The sequence below is a fragment of the Panthera leo genome, chromosome E1 (genome assembly GCF_018350215.1).
Source record: "Panthera leo isolate Ple1 chromosome E1, P.leo_Ple1_pat1.1, whole genome shotgun sequence".
Taxonomy (NCBI): Eukaryota; Metazoa; Chordata; class Mammalia; order Carnivora; family Felidae; genus Panthera; species Panthera leo.
In genome coordinates this window covers 10,606,555-10,622,264 of record NC_056692.1, presented here as the reverse complement: position 1 = coordinate 10,622,264, position 15,710 = coordinate 10,606,555, and the positions used below count along the sequence as shown (strand labels likewise).

Below are 15,710 nucleotides of genomic sequence, written 5' to 3'. Positions count from 1 at the left end.
GAGCTGGGGGCTGGGGCCGGGGGTGCCCGGGCAGCACAAAGTTCTGGTGCAGAGAGAACTGAGTGAGGTAAAGGACAGAACGGGGTCGGCTCAGTAGTGTCGGAGGCCAGGTTCCAATTGCAGGGCAGTGTGTAGGGGCGAGGCTGGTGGCCTTCAGGCCGGGAGCCAGGGGGTTACCAAGAGCTGGGCGCAGGCACCTTGCGGCTTCCCTTAAATCAGGCCCATGCAGCGCCAGGCGGCGAGGAACCCCGGGCGAGCTCTGGCTCCCGTCCCCAGGCTGAGGGCAGGCTGGGTGACCACCAAGCCACGGGGACCTGTGCGTTGAGAGGGCTCAGCTCCCAAAGTGCGGGCTGCTGGGCTGCACGGCGCACCCTCCTGTCCCGTGGGAGACCAGAAAGCTGGGATTCCGGCACCTCCCCACCTCTGGGAGGACTGCAGCCCAGTCGTCTGGGCTGCGGGGTTGGGGGCCGGCAGAGGGCAGGACGGGAGGCCCCTCCTTGCAGCTCCTACCGACGGGGCTCTGTCTTCTTGCCAAGGGAAGCAGGCGGTCACACCCCACAGCGGGCACCGTGGCCGGGCACCCAGCAAGCCCGGCCCGGCCCGGGGGACACACCTGTGTTAGGGATGAGCATGTCGAGGCGAAGAAAAGGCCGCACAGCCACGAGTGGCAGAACCGGGCTTGGAGCGAGGCTCACAGCCTAGGTGGCTGTCCCGCCGGCCGTGCCTCTCTCGGGGCAGCTTCAGTCCCTTCGCCGGACAGGGTCGGGGGAGGGGCCAAAGGGGAGAGGAGGCAGCTCCAGGCCCGGGTTCTGTGAAAAGGTGATGCTTTATTATATAAAAACCTCCACCCAACCCCTTTCCCAGTCCCATGAGGCCACGCGTCAAGCAGATGTATCCGAGGCCAACTCTCTGGAAGGACAACCTGCTTTGTCTGAGGACGACCGGTCCGGGCTGGGTGCCTTCACAGGGGGAGTCCTGGCGGCGGGCTGGGCCCAGAGACGCCCTGCGTGTCAGAAGGCCCAGTGTCATAGCCCAGCTTCCTCATGTCCTTGGTCACCACGTTGAAGAGGAGAGTGACAAAGCCCTGAGAGCGGACGCGGGTCACTGGGAAGAGAAGGGCAGCATCAGCTGGGCTGCTTTGGGAATCTCTCGGCCTCAGCGTTCTCTCCTGTAAAATGGGAATGACTGCCGGCCCGTGCCCCTCCCTGGGAGGTGCTCTGGGGAAATGCCTGGGCCCTGCCCCTGCAGTCCCTCTGCGTGCCTGGCGGGTCTCTGGCTTCCACCCTGTTGCGTGGGGGGTCTCCCCAGTCTCTCCCAGGCTCCAGCTTGCCTGTGGGGTGGGGGTGGGGTTGAGGGGATCAAGCTTTACCTTCCCGGCCTTCACCCTGAGCCACCACCTTGGGGTCTGTGTACTCGGGCCGCCGTCCCATGAACCAGCTGGAAGACAGGAGACCCTGGGTGAGCAGATCCTTCGCCTGGCCGTCCCTCAGCCCCGAGACACGGGCTCTCCGCTTACTTCAGAAACCAGCAGCCCTCCTCCAAGCCCTGTCCTAGGGCCGGGCCCTGGGCAGAACCTTCCCACGCCACCTCCCTCTGCCCGGGAAGGCGAGGCTGGGTGCCATGTGTGGCTTCCAGCAGGCGTGTGGGGCTCTGTGCCCCACCCCTCCTCAGCTGGATGCTGGGCTTTCCCATCACAGTCACCCATGGCTTTGAGGGTCATGTGGGGCTGGGGGCACAGTGGGAGCCCAAGTGGAAATCCCAGAAAGAGGATGGCAGCATGAGGTGCCCCCCCCCCCCAACCCCCATGTGGGAGTTCAGCATCCCTGGGGCGGGCAGAGGGGCCAGACCTGGGCTCTCCACTTTCCTCTCAATGGTGCGGGATCCCGCGCAAGTCACTTGCCATGTCTGAACCCTTGAGCCCCAGTGCCTCTCACCTGTACCTAATGGTGCACCTAGCTCCCCGGGCTCTAGGTGAACGCACTCTGTCAACTACCATGAGAAACATTAACCCTCCTATTTATGCCTCTCGCATAAATGCACCTGCCCCAAGGGTGGGCTTGCTCTGGGGTGACCGACACGATCACCTGACTCCGCAGTCACTGATATGAGGGGTGCACACTCAGTGCCAGGGACCCTGCCATGCCCACTGTCCACCTGCCCCTCACAGGGGCCCTGGTCTGTAAACCCCGCCTGTCAGAGGCTAAGGGCGGTGTGGTGACATGCCCAAGGCTACAGGCAGGGAGGTGAGGTGGGGCCTCCCCTCCGTCCCAGTTCAGCCCCAGGCCCTGCGGCCAGAGCCTCGCCTCCAACACATGCATTCAGGCCAGGGAAACCCTCCCGGGGCCCATTCCCGGCCGGGTGGGCCAGGTGTCCCATGCAGGAGCGCCTCCAGCCTGCGTTCTGGGCCCCGGCTGGTGGCAGGGGGGACCAGTGATGTAGCTGTGGGCGGTGGGCTCCCCACAGGGAAGGAGGCCCCTCTATCGGTCCAGGCCCAGGTTCCGGCATTCCCAGAGCAGGCTCTGCCCTGCCTCCCGCTACGGTGGCCTGCACTCCGCGCCCAGCGAAGCCACCCTTCCCGAGCAACACCCCTCCAGCTCCAGCTGGAGTCACCCCTTGGCCCAGGCCACCCCGACTGAGACAGCCCCGGCCCCCAGCCCACCGGCTGCTGCCCAGGGGAGGAAGCAATGTCTGCCCCCTGCTTTCTGCAGCTCCAGCGACACCCAGAGAGAGAGAGAGAGAGAGAGAGAGAGAGAGAGAGAGAGAGAGATGGGAGGGGGACTGGGAAGCCAGGGTTCCAGCCAGGGCTGGATGGGCGTATCGCCACTTCTCTGTGCCTCGGCGTCTCCATCTGAGGAGTGGGGCTGTGCACCTCGCAGGCACGGGAAGCAGCCACCGCGAGCGTGGCACACCCCGAGCACCCATACCCAGAGCTACCAGAGCCAGTGCGTTGCTTCCTCTCCTGAGGCCCAGGAGGGCAGACGCTTCAGGGTAGGGTAGAGCGTCCGTCCAGGCAAGGGCCTGAGGCAGGGAGGGCTGCAGGGGGCTGGAGGAACCAAGTCAGAGGGCACGTGCGGGCAGGGGAGAGGGCCCGAGGGCAGCAGGGCAGGAGAACGCAGGGCCTCGCAACATCCTAGCTGAAGTTAACGGAGATGTGCTCGAGTGGTTTCTAAAGCTGTTTTAGAAAACCATTTTTGTCGCTACGTGAAGACTAGATGGGAGGCGCTGTCATAGGCTGGATAATGGCCCCCAAGATATCAGGTCCTAATCCCTGGAACTTGCAAATGCGACCTTATTTGGGAAAAGGACCTTTGCACGTGAGATTAAGGTGAGGATCTTTAACGTGGGGAGACTGTCCTGGATTATCTGGATGGACCCTAAATGCCATCACCAGTGTCCTAAGAGAGGCGGAGGGAGATGTGACACAGGGGAGGAGGTGACATGTGAGGTCATACACATGACTGCAGAGGACACTGGAGCGATGCAGCTGCAGCCACCAGGAGCGGGAAGGGGCTGGGAACAGATTGTCCTCTAGAGTCTTGGTGGGGGGAGCGCGCCCTGCCGGGTACCTTGATCACAGCCCAGTGATACTGACTTTGGACCATGAGAAAAAAATGTCTGTCATTTAAGCCTCGAGTTGGTCGTGATTGGTTACAGCAGCCCAGGAAACTATTACGGGGCTGAGTGGGCCGGGCCAGGCCAGGCCAGGCGGCCGCAGGGGCAGGAACGAGAAGTCTCCTGCGGGAGCAAAGGCCACTGGGAGGCAGTTACACGCCGGCCTCCATGCGCGCCGGGCCACGTCTGGGTAGATTCTGATCAAACCGCCTTCGCTCATCAGACCTTCCTCTGGTGTCTGCAGTCCAAGCACACGCGGCCTTGCCCAGAGGAGACGGTCCCCTGCCCCGAGCTGCTGTCCCTGGGGCACCGGCAGAAACTTTGCCTGCCGTGTGAGCCGTAAGGCCTAACTTCCTCAGCAACGAAACCCTTTCCTCAGAGGGCCCTGGCCCTGAGACCCAGGCTGCCCTCAGCGCGGCATGAATGCCCCGGCCCCGGGCAGCTGTGTGGGCTCAAAGCCCTTAACCTCCCGGGACCCGCCGACGGGCACCGCCCCCACTTTCCCGACGGTCCCACGGGGCGGGTGGCGTCCTCTCTAGCTTCCGCTGGCCCAGGGCACCGGCTAATAAGCCCCTTCCAGTCACGGTGGCCTCCCAGAGGGCAGGGGGCACCCCAGTTCGCCCCTCCCCCGGGACCCAGAACTCAGGGGGGCCTCCCTGGTTCAGGTCCAGCGCCGTCCCTCTGCGCAGCAGGGCTCCGGCCAAGGCTCACCCCGATACCGGCCAGGCCTGCCGGGGGCTGCTCGTCGGCTGCCACCCGGGGAGCCAGACGGTCCTCCATTTCCCCCACGTCGTCCTGCCTGTGAGCAGAGGGCCCGGGGCCCGCTCCTGGCTGAGCTGGCGGGGAGCAGGGGCGGCTGGCTGCCGCGCTAAGCTGACAGGAGCTTCTGGCCCTGACCTCGAGTCGGCCGGCCCTCCGAGCTTCGACGCGGAGGCGGTGAGGGGCAAGAGGCCTGGGCCCGGTCTCCCCCACATCCGTGCGCCAGCCTCCCTGCCTCCCGGGTGTCCCTCCCCCTCCCCCCCGCACCACCACTTACCAGCGACACCCCGTCCTTGCCGCTCCTCACACACGAAGCCCGTGGGCCTTGCACATGCAGTTTTCCTATGTCTGGAACATTCCTTCCCCACATCGCCCACCCTGGCCCTTACCTCTGCTCTAGTCTCTGCACAGATGTCACCCCCTTGAAGAGGCCCCGCTGTGAGGCATTTCCTGACGGAAACTGCCGACCAGGAGTATCGTTGCCGTTCTGTTCGGCTCTTACTGCTGTACCCTCCCGCGTCCTATCTTTTTAACGTCATATTATGCCACGAGCATTTCCCCATCTGCTCTGCTCTGAACAAAGGCTGTTAACGCGGCCCAGGGTAACGGCGCACGGCCTTACGCGGCCGGAACGGTGGCTGAAGGGAGCCCAGTGACCCCCGGAAACCACACAGCCCCCGCTTCCATTTGTCCCCAGAGACAGAGCAGCAGGAGGATGCGACGAGGTTGCCCGGCACAAGTGAGGGGGGGACCGTGACAGCCCTCCCTGCGCCCCCCCCCCCTTAGGTCAGAAGGAGGGGCTGGAGGCGACGCGTACGAAACTCACCTCGTAAACTTTTGCAGTCTAGACGTGGATTCTGGGACAAACATGGGGATGGTCCTTTTGTGCCTGAAACAAATGTTTTCACGGACACGTGTGTCGAGTCACAGAAGAGTGACGAACTTCCTGAGCCTCCCGCGAGCAGGAGCTGTCAGGCGGGCGGTGCCAGGTCAGCGGCAAGGCCCGCACCCACCGGGCCCGGGCTGGGTGCTGAGAGCCGGGAGGCTAAGGTGGGGAGAGCGGGCCCGGCCTCTCAGAGGCCCGAGGCCCCGCGAGTCTTGTTTCTTTCAAAGGGTCAGGAGGATACAGACGGCTACAGCCGTCCGGCCCGGGGTCCCGGCTCACGTGCCCCTCCGAGGCTCCGGCCTCCACACGTCCAAAGGTGCCGCCACCTCCACGGCCCAGTTTGGACGCCCTTCCTCCGGGAAGCCCCTGACAATCCCCCGGACCTTCCCCGCCGTGGCCACCTGCCCCAGGCCTGCCCCTCACACCCCGTCCCCCACTCCTCTCCACACACCTCCCCTCACGTCTTGCACTTTCTGTCTCGGCAACGAGACTCCTCAGGGCATTTGGTGCCCGCTGTCCCTCCATCTTCCTCCACCATCTCCAGACAAACTCCCGTCCTCTGGGCCCCAGAACACGCTGTGTCCATACCCTGTCACCGTGCTTAAGAACACGTTCGCTCCTCTCCGTCTGTGTCTACTAGTCTGGGGGCTTCCGAGGAAGGGCCCAGGCGGTCACACTAACGCCAGCAGGGCCGGGCACAGAAGGGGTATTAGCGAGAGCTCGCGGGACGCTGAGTGGCGCGGAAAGAGAGGCGTGGATGGAGTCTGAGCCGCAGCCCCAAACTGCCTGCGAACTCTGTCGCTGGGCCCAGCCCCTCGCAGGATACCCCCCGGTGCTTCCTGCCGGGGCCTCTGACACTCCCCCCACCCACCCGCTGTCTCAGGGGGTGGGGGGCAGCCCTAGGTTCACCCATGTGGGTCTCCTTCCAGATATGGACTCTAACCCACAGCCCCCAAGCCGAGTTGCCCAGGCGCCTGGGGACCCCAGTGCATCCCCAGCCTAGAGGTGACATCCGTCCCAGGAAAAGGCCTGCTGGGGTTGCCCTGGTTCTCAGCCAGCACGGCCCAGCAAGGGAGGGACTGCGGCCCAGGGACCAGTCAGAGCCAGGACCTACCTGCCGGGCGAGAAAGGCAAGTGCACTGCCCCATAGCCTCGAACCACATCGTTCCCAAACACGTCTGGTCCATACACACTGAGCACGATCTGTGGCCCTTGGGAAGGACAAGACGAAAGGTCAGCAGGTGACGAAACTGGGGGTGGGGGGAAGGTGCCAGGCAGAGAACACGGATGGTGCTCAAAGCCCTCGGGGCTGTGGCTGCGCAGAGGGCAGGAGTGGACACGGGTCCCGTCCCCTGGGTCCGTATATTCATCCTCTGAATGTAGGGATGAAATCACTGCCCCAGGTGACAGGTGAGGTGAGTGGGTGCGGCCCCCAGGCAATGACCTGCCTTCCCAGCCTCTCGGTTTCCTCCTAAGACCAGGAGAGTAGTGCCTGACACAGAAGTGCTCCGTGTTAGGGAGAGGATCGTACCAAACAACGCGTGCCGAACATAGTACTTTGGTTTTACCCATTTTTTAAAAACTTTATACGAACGGAATCCTATAGTATGTGTATTGTTACTTAGCTTTTTCCTTTTTTTAATTATTTTTATTTATTCATTTATTTTATGTTTTATTTATTTTTGAGAGAGAGACAGACAGAGTGCGAGCAGGGGAGGGACAGAGAGGGAGACATAGAATCCAAAGCAGGCTCCAGGCTCCGAGTTGTCAGCACAGAACCCAATGCGGGGTTTGAGCCCATGAACCATGAGATCACGACCTGTGTGGAAGTCGGACGCTCAACCGACTGAACCACCCAGACGCCCCTCTTTTTTTTTTTTTTTTTTTTTTTTTTTTTTTAAATTTTAGAGAGAGAGAGCATGAGCAGGGGAGAGGGGCAGAGGGAGAGAGAGAGACTCTTAAGCAGGCTCTTAAGCAGGCGGCTCAGCACCAAGCCCCATGCGGGACTCGATCCCACAACCCTGGGATCATGACATGAGCCAAAATCAAAAGTCAGACGCTCAACTGACTGAGCCGCCCAGGCGCCCCGGGATCCAGCTTCTTTATACTTCCACATCACGTTTGTGAGATTCTATCAAACTGTCATGTATGGGGTTTTGCTCGTTTTCAACGCTGGGTAACATTCTAGCTCCGGACAGAGAATGAGGACGCGGTTCACTCTAGTGCCGATGGACACGTGGGTGGTTTCTCCTTGGGGGACCCCCCGATGGGGAGACTATGCGCTCCCTGCTACTCTCGTCCAAGCTCCGGCCCCCTGTGCACGCACGTTTCTGCTGGGTACGTGTCCGGGGCGTCCCGCGGGGTACGCACACACTCGGGCTGAAAAGAGAACGCGGGGCCGTCTCCCAAAGGGGTCGTGTCACCCACACACTCCCGCCCGTGATTGGAGTTCCCTTCACACCACATGCTCACGAAGCTTAGGATCCTTCCTCCAGCATTCTCCCCTGAGCTATTCTGGTGCGTGGGCTGCGGCACCTCACGGTGGCTTTTAATTTTTAATATTTATTTATGTTTTTCAGAGAGGAAGAACATGAGCAGGGGAGGGGCAGAGAGAGAGGGAGACACAGAAACCTAAATAGGCTCCAGGCTCCGAGGTGGCAGCACAGAGCCCGACGCGGGGCTCGAACTCACAAGCTGTGAGATCATGACCTGAGCCCAAGTCAAAGGCTGAGACGGAGCCACCCAGGCGCCCCTCACGGTGGCTTTCATTTGCATTTTCCTTAACTGTAATCTTTCTTACTAAAACAAAGCTGAGGCCCTGCTCTGTGTCTTGTCACTCAGATGTCCCCTTTTGTGAAGTACCCGCTCAGTCTCTTGCCCGTTTTTCTACCGGATGGATCTTTTTCTCATTGACGTGTAATGTGTACATGTGTGAATTCTGCGGCCTGTCTTTTCGGGCCAATTGCCGTCTTCTGATGAATAGAAGCCTTTAGTTTGAGTATGGCCAAATCCCTGGATCTTTCCTTTAAGAAGTCCTTTGAAGGGGCGCCTGGGTGGCTCAGTCAGTTAAGCGTCTGACTTCAGCCCAGGTCATAATCTCACAGTTCATGAGCTCGAGCCTCGCGTGGGGCCCTCTGCTATCCGCTTGGAGCCCACTTTGGATCCTGTCCCCCCCTCTCTCTGCCCCTCCTCTGCTCGTTCTCTCTCCCCCTCTCTTTGAAAAAGTCTTCCCTTCCCTGCTATCATGGCTCTAGCGTCCTAGGCTGTCTTTCTGAAGCTTTACTACTTTGCTTTCACATTTCGATTTACACATCCACCTGGACCTGACTTTTGTGTACGTGTGGTAGGATGCGGGGATCCGGTTTCCTTCCCTGCGCATATCTGACTGTCCCGGTACCTTTTATCAAAGACCCCGGCTTTCCCCTCCTGCTCCACAGTGCCCTTTGTCACAAATCAACTGCCTACGTAGGCTTAGGTCTGTCTTGGGGCTCTCTTTGGATCTGTCTGTCTGTCCACGTGCCAGAACTACACTTAGTTATTCTGCTTTAAAATTAAATTGAAGCTCGATGTGTGGTGGAACAAGTTCCATTTTGATCTTGTAAGGAATTTCTTTTTAAAATGCCACTTTCGATTCACTTTTTATGCACGCATTTTAGTTACTTTTATACAGAAAGCCACTGGTTTTTGTGTGCCCATCTCATATCCAGCATCCATGGAAACTTATTAATTCTAACTTCTCTGTAGGTCATTTTGCACATTCTTTAAAAAAATTTGTTTACGTTTATTTATTTGAGAGAGAAAGAGGGTGGGCAGGGGATGGACACACACACACACAGAGAGAGAGAGAGAGAGAGAGAGAGAGAGAGAGAGAGAGAGAGAGAGATTGAGAATCCCAAGCAGGCTCTGCACTGTCAGTGTAGACCCTGATGCAGGGTTCAAGCTCATGAACCGTGAGATCATGACGGGAGCCTAAACCAAGAGTCAGATGCTCAACCGACTGAGCCACCCGGGCGCCCCCATTTTGCACCCTCTACATACACAAGGTTACCTGTGCAAAACAATTTTGTTCTCCCTAATTCTTATGCCTTTTGTTTGTGATGGTGCCAGCAGGAAGGAAATTTCACTTGGGAGAGGTGATATTTGCTCTAAGTGTTTTATAGAGAACCTTCATCAGATTAAGAAAGTTTCCTCCTGTTCCTAGTTTGCTAAGTGTTTACCACGAATGGATGTCGAATTTTATCTTGGTTTCTTCATTTATAGGGATGATCGTGACTTTCCTTCTTTTTAAAGCAGTGAATCACACTGGTTGATTTCAGATGTTCCACGTACAAGCTTTGTATTTCTGGAATAAACCGTACTTGTTCAGGATGTATTATCCCCCTTCCATCCTGCTAGACTTGGCTTACGGATATTTCGTTTGGGAGTTTTGGCCACCATGTTCCGGGTCTGGAATGATCTGGGGCCGGGCTGCTTCTCCCTTCCTCCCAGGGTGCAGCACCTCGAGGTCTCCGTCCGAGTTGCAGGGGCTTTGTTGATTCTTGTGCCCCGAACCCAGTGCAGCTGTCAAAAGTCTCAGTCAGCCTCTCAGTCACCTCTGGTGGAGTCAGCAAATACTTGCAGGGGTGATGTGAGCGGGATCATGTCTCTAGATTTTGTTTTCCCCCGGCTCTTGGCCTGGTGACTCTCCAATACTTGGCCAGCTCCCTGAGGCCTTCAAAGAGTCGTGTTTGTTTTTGCTTCTTAGTAGTTTATCCACCTCTCCTAGCTTTCCTCAGCAGCAGGAGACTGCTCCGTAATCCAGAGCCCCGTTCCAGGAAGCCTATGGAATGGGGCGCCTGGGTGGCTCTGTCAGTTAAGCGTCCGACTTTCGCTCAGGTCGTGATCTCATGGTTCGTGGGTTCGAGCCCCACGTCGGGCTCTGTGCTGACAGCTCAGAGCCTGGAGCTGCTTCAAATTCTGTGTCTCTCCCTCTTTCTGGCCCTCCCCCACTTGTGCTCTCTCTCTCTCTCAAAAATAAATTAACATTAAAAAAAAAAAAAAGCATCTATTGAAGCATCTTACTCCTGGATAAAGACAAGATGCAGTCCAGGCAGCCCTGCTCCGGACCCTCTGTACCCAGTAAGCCTAGGCCCCAGGCCACACGAGGCAGAAAGGCCCAGGCTATGAAATCAGATGGACCTGAAAGCCGGTCCACACTCAGCTCCTAGCTATAAAGTTGAAGGCAAATGACGTCACTTTCTGTGTCAGTTTCCTAATGTGGGAAAAGAAATGGAATGCAATCTGTCCACCACATAGGATTAGGAAGCTAGGAAAAGCACACATGGGGGGAGTATTCACAGCCCCTTTGGAGCGACCCCAGACTTTGCACACAGTAGGCGGTTATTAAGCGAGAGCGAATTCCAACTACTGGACAAGGCAGATCGTAAACACTGCAAGCAACGAGGGCGCTGGGAAGGAGGCCAGAGATGGCGGCGGGAAGGGGTGTCCCAGGCAGAGGGGACAGTACGAACCAAGCCTCGGAGAGGTGACTCGAGGGATGTGCACAGGAGGTGTGGACGGCTCCGGTCTGGCCGCAGCACAAGACACGATCGCAAGCTGAGAGCCTTGCAGGCCAGACCGCCACAGCCACGGACACCAGGCTGTGCCCTTCCCAGCCCCAGAGCTGTCCAAGGCGCAGGCCGGGGCCTCACCCGATCGGCTCTGAGCTCCCAAAATGTCAACTGCACAGCATGTAGACGAACTGGGGTGGGGAAGTGGGGGGAAGCGGCCAGGTGTCAAGAGAGCCCACGGCAAGGCTGACATAAGGGTCCCGGAGGTGGGCAGTGGAGAGCCGAGAGCGGACAGTGGTGGCAGGATGAGGCCCGGACTGTCCTGGGGGCGCCTCCCCGTCCCGGTCCCCGCAGGGCCCCCGGGGACTCACAGCCATAGGGGTTGGTGCTTTTAAAGGTGACGTCGATGGGGAAGTTCCACACCAGCGCCTGCCGCACGTCTCGGCTCTTGGATGTGATCTGTGAGATGCCCTCCTCCAGACCCTGTGAGCACAGAGACAGTGACAGCCCGAGCTCCAGCTGCCATGCACGCCCCCTACCTGGGTGGGCGGGCGGGAGGGCTGTGTCCTTCCCTTCTGCCCACATGCTAACTTCCCAACAACAGGGTCTGCGAGGTCACGGAGCAGCTCCTAGGTCTCTCCGGGTTTTATTTCGTTCGAGCTTGACGGCCTGGAGCCAACTGGGCGCAAGCAAGTTCTCCCCTCGCCAGCCCGAGGAACCGGCTCCGGCCGGCCGGCCCCTCTGATGTCACCGATTTCACCCCGACGCTTCCTGTCGGGGCACAAGTACGTGCGATTTTCCCCATCACCAGACAGTCCTGCCCTCCTTGTTCCTCCACCCGTCAACCTGTTCGATGCTCCCTGCCAAGCAAAACTCCTTGAAAGGTCTGTCCGTTACTCCCTGGCTCCAGTTCCTTCTCTGCTTTTCTTTTGAGAAGCGACTTCAGTCTGGCTACAGGCTCCCACTCTACCAACGTGTTTTTGTGGCGTAGCACCAGTGACCCCAGCATCGCTGTATCTATGGACACTTCTCTGTCCTCAGTTCACCTGACCCAGTGGCAGCGCTGGACCCGGCCGATCGCTTCCTGACACGCTCTCCCCCTGCGTGGTTTCTGGGACACGGTACGTACGTACGTCTTTGGGTCTTTCCTCCTCACGGGAGGGGTGGTCCCCACTGTTGCTCTCAGCACTTGCTCCTGTCGTGTGGGAGCGTCCCGGGGCTCCGTGTTGGGACGCTCCTCTAACCGGCAGTCGTGACCTCAGCCATCTCGGGGCCACCGATGTGGTCTGGGTGTGGCTGATTCCCAGACCCGTGTCTCCAGCCTGGTCCTTGCCTCCGACCTGCAGATCAGCACGGCCCCACCCCCAATGCCCACCCGGCACCTCCGCCTGGATATCTAGTGGGAACCTCAACACTTGCCGGGCCGAGTTCTGGAAAGTTCTTCCAGATCTGCTCTCTCTAGTCTTCTCAATCGAATGGCAGCTGTGCTAAGTGCCCAGGCTAGAAAGCTTGGTGCTACTTTTAACTACTTTCTGTCATGCCGCACATCTGTCCGAGAGGAAACCCCGTTGTCTCCCGTCTTGTTCGACCACCTGTCATCACCCCCCGTGCCGCGCCTTGTCCACGTGCCGTGTCTGCTCGTCTGTTTCTGGTAACCGTCCATGGCGTCCCTGCTTTGGCCCTTGCTCCCCTGTCTACTGGGAACACAGAAGCTGGAGGGGGCTTTGAAAAACACAAGACGGGTCACTTTCTCTCTGTTCTAGACTCTCTGAGGGGGTCCCAGGTCACCCCGAGTGAGGCTGTGGTCCTCACTCTGACTTACCGTGTCCTTCAAGGCCTGCCCCATCTTCGACACCCCCTGCTTCATCCCCAGTCACTCCCCTTCCTGCTCATGCTCCTCACTGGCCTCCCTCCTGCTCCTCAAGCACGCCAGGCGCACCCCTGCCTCAGGGCCCGTGTGCCGCTGCTCCTTTGGTCTGGAAAGTTCTTTCCACAGACTTCCGCATGGCTTATTCCCGCACTTCCTTCGGGTCTTTACCCAAAGTTACCTTCTCAGGGAGGCCTTCCCTGGCCATCTGATCTAGATTCCAGCTTCTCTCTATCCCGCACACCTCCCTGCCCGACACTACTTTCTCCTTGGCACTTTTCACTAGAACATACTAGAACACTAGTATTTAGTGTCTGTCTTGCCCCACAAGAATGGGCACTCAACAAAGTCTGGGACTCTTGTCTGGCTTCGTTCACCACTGTCTCCCCGTCACCCAGAAGGCTGCCAACAGTTACTCAGTTAGGGGGTTAAGAGAAAGTAAGTATTGTCACCTCGCCGTGCAGAGGAGGAGACAGGCTCAGCGAGGCTTCGTCAAGTGCTGCACACAGTAAAGTGTGGAGCGAGCCGACATGGTCGTCCCAGCCCATCTCCTGGTGGAGACAGACTGTTCCCAGGGAAGTCTTGCAAGGACAGCTTCCGTTCTGCCTCCTGACTCCCCAGGGTCCTCCCCATGAGCTAAGAGAGGCCAAGTGATGAAGGGACTTGCCCAGAGGCACCACAGGGTGGCTACTTCCAGGCTGGCCGTCTGGGGCCTGCGTGCCTGCGCCACCCACACATGCCTCCTTGCTGCCGTGTGTAAGTTCCCGGGGTGAGGCTCGCGGGCAAGCTCAGCCTGGATCCGGGAGCCCGCCCGTGGCTGCGTCCTCCACTCCAGCTTTACCAGGAACAAAGTCGTGTTTTAGAACCCCCTGAACTCAGTGTCTACCTCTCAGTGTGTTCTGAACTGGGAGAGGAAGGGACGTACGATGGACACCTTGAGAAACCCCAACAGTCGTGGGGGCTGTGAGTGAGGGAGGCCCGAGAGCCCAGCTTACCGCCGTGGGGGCCCAGTCCTGGCCATACACAAAGCAGTACTTGCAGTAGAGGTCATCATACTCAGGAAACTGTGGAAACAAACACACACAGGTTCTGTTTACAGGGACTCGTGGTGAAGCTACGTTGGCCAGGTAAGGGCAGCTGACGGGAGTTCTGAACACGGGGCGCCTGGGGTGGCGTCTAAGAGACAGCCGGACGAGGAGTTCGGCAGAGGGGCCGGGGCCCGAGATGTGGGGGTCCAAGGGAGAGTCCCAGGCTGCTACTGCCCTCGAGCCTTTGCCCAGCCTCTGCCTTCCGTCTGACATGCCCTTCCCATTCCTTCATCTGGCAGACTCCCGTTCGTCCTTCAAAACTCACCTTCCAGAGAGCCCGCCCTAACCTCCAGGCTGTTTCAAGGGCCACCGCCTCGCGCTGCCAGCCCCTGGTCCTTCCTTCCGCCAAAGCTCTGACTGCCCGTGTTTATTTCTGCCAACCCCATCTGACTGCGAGCTGAGAACAAGAGTGATGACGTTTTGGTGTCCCCGATGCTTGGCACGAGGGTAGGCATAGAGAGGAGGTCTAAGGGAATGGTGAAGTGAAAGGTCTAAGAACCCGGATGCTAGCGGGACAGAGAGCAAACACAGGGCTGGAGTTCAAGGCCTGAAGAGGGGGAGGGGCCCACAACTGAGTGGGAGGCACAGTGGGGGTGGCAAGCGGGCTGTCAGTAGAGGTAGTTGTGATGCTGCCCAGCCAAAGGCCCCTACGGGGACAGAAGAGGAGCAGACAGTCTTGGGCACTAGGACCAAGGCCGGGGAAGGGGGGGGGGGGGGGGGCGGGGACCGGGTGGGTGCACGGGGGCATAATCCCAATGAAACGGGAAGGCAAGAGACACCTACTAAGAGATCGTGGCCAGGCTTTGCCCAAACCATCTCACTTAATCCTCACAAGGATATAATCAACGCCATCTTCCAACAGCCTGGAAGGGTAATGCAGCAAAGCTCTGGCACAAGACAGACCGGGTTCAAATCTCAGCCTTGCCACTGTCTTTGGGCAAGTGTTCCCCCATCTGTAAAATGGTGGTGTTAGTAATACCCACTTCCCAGGACTGTTGTGAGGACTGAATGAGCAGTGCTGGGCGCCAAGTCTGACGCATAAGGAATACGTGGTGCGTATATCTCTGTGCGTATATAAATATGACAAATGGTTCTTCTCAAGTGTCGGGGGATGGAGGGTAGCGTCTCCTTCTGTCAGACTGGACAGACTCTCCCTGGATCTTTCCACCATCACCATCGTTGTATCGGATCGCCTAAATCACCTCCATTCTAATCCAAGTTTAAGGATTCGAGGGCTCAGAGTGCGGAGCACTTGAGGACCGAGGCCCAGCGTGCCGGTCGGGTCTCGGCTCGTCCCGTTACACCCGCGTTAGGCTCCTGCCCGTGACTCAACAGAGTGGACACGATCCGAACCAGGGGTCACAGGCTCGGCCGAGCGTGCCCTCGGTACCAGCTCAACCTCTCGAGGTCTGTTTCCACACGCGCACGTCGGGCGCGAAGACTCCGCCAAGCCTCTCAAGGGCTGGTTCCCCTCCCCCGTCTAACCCAGGAAGAGAGAGGCTCGCAGGAACGACGCGCCTCTCCGGAGCCACACAGCAGCCCGGGAGATCGCGGGATAGGCCCCGGGGGGAGACAAGGGGAAGGCCGGGCAAGGTCCACGGCCGCTCACCTGGGCGCTCTCCACCTGCCCGTTGACCATGAGTAGGAAGACGCTGGGACCCGCGGCCGCCATGGCAGGCTGGGGGCGCCTGGAAACGACCCAGGCTGCGCGCGGGGTTGCTAAGAGGCGCCGGGTTGCCCTGGAAACAGACGGCGTGGCGCGTGGGACACGCTTCTTGGGAGCCGCACCTTCGCGGAGGCGAGCATGTGTGAGACAGTGCGCAGGCGCAGTCAGCGGCTGCTGGTGCGAGGGGCGGGGCTTTGGGGGGAGGGGCTCGGCAGTCCCACCCCTCTCCGGGGGAGCCGGGACCGTCCACGCAGCTGGGCGGGAGCGTGGGCCCGTTGTGTAG

At 59.3% G+C, this 15,710-nt stretch overlaps 1 protein-coding gene across 2 annotated transcripts; it reads right to left on the bottom strand.

Annotated features, from left to right (window-relative positions):
* Nucleotides 1-807: 807 nt before the first annotated feature.
* B9D1 (B9 domain containing 1) lies at nucleotides 808-15,596 on the bottom strand. 2 transcript variants are annotated; one of them, XM_042916472.1, is made up of 7 exons: nucleotides 15,371-15,596; nucleotides 13,669-13,737; nucleotides 11,178-11,289; nucleotides 6,372-6,468; nucleotides 5,198-5,260; nucleotides 1,370-1,437; nucleotides 808-1,104 (listed from the first exon to the last, which is right to left on the bottom strand). In XM_042916472.1, the coding sequence occupies exons 1-7, from the start codon at nucleotides 15,431-15,433 to the stop codon at nucleotides 962-964; spliced, it is 615 nt and encodes a 204-aa protein (XP_042772406.1). In that variant the 5' UTR covers nucleotides 15,434-15,596; the 3' UTR covers nucleotides 808-961. The 2 variants fall into 2 exon arrangements, with proteins under 2 accessions (XP_042772406.1, XP_042772405.1); XM_042916471.1 differs by having other exon boundaries at nucleotides 6,372-6,460; nucleotides 15,371-15,594.
* Between the last annotated feature and the right edge of the window lie 114 nt (nucleotides 15,597-15,710).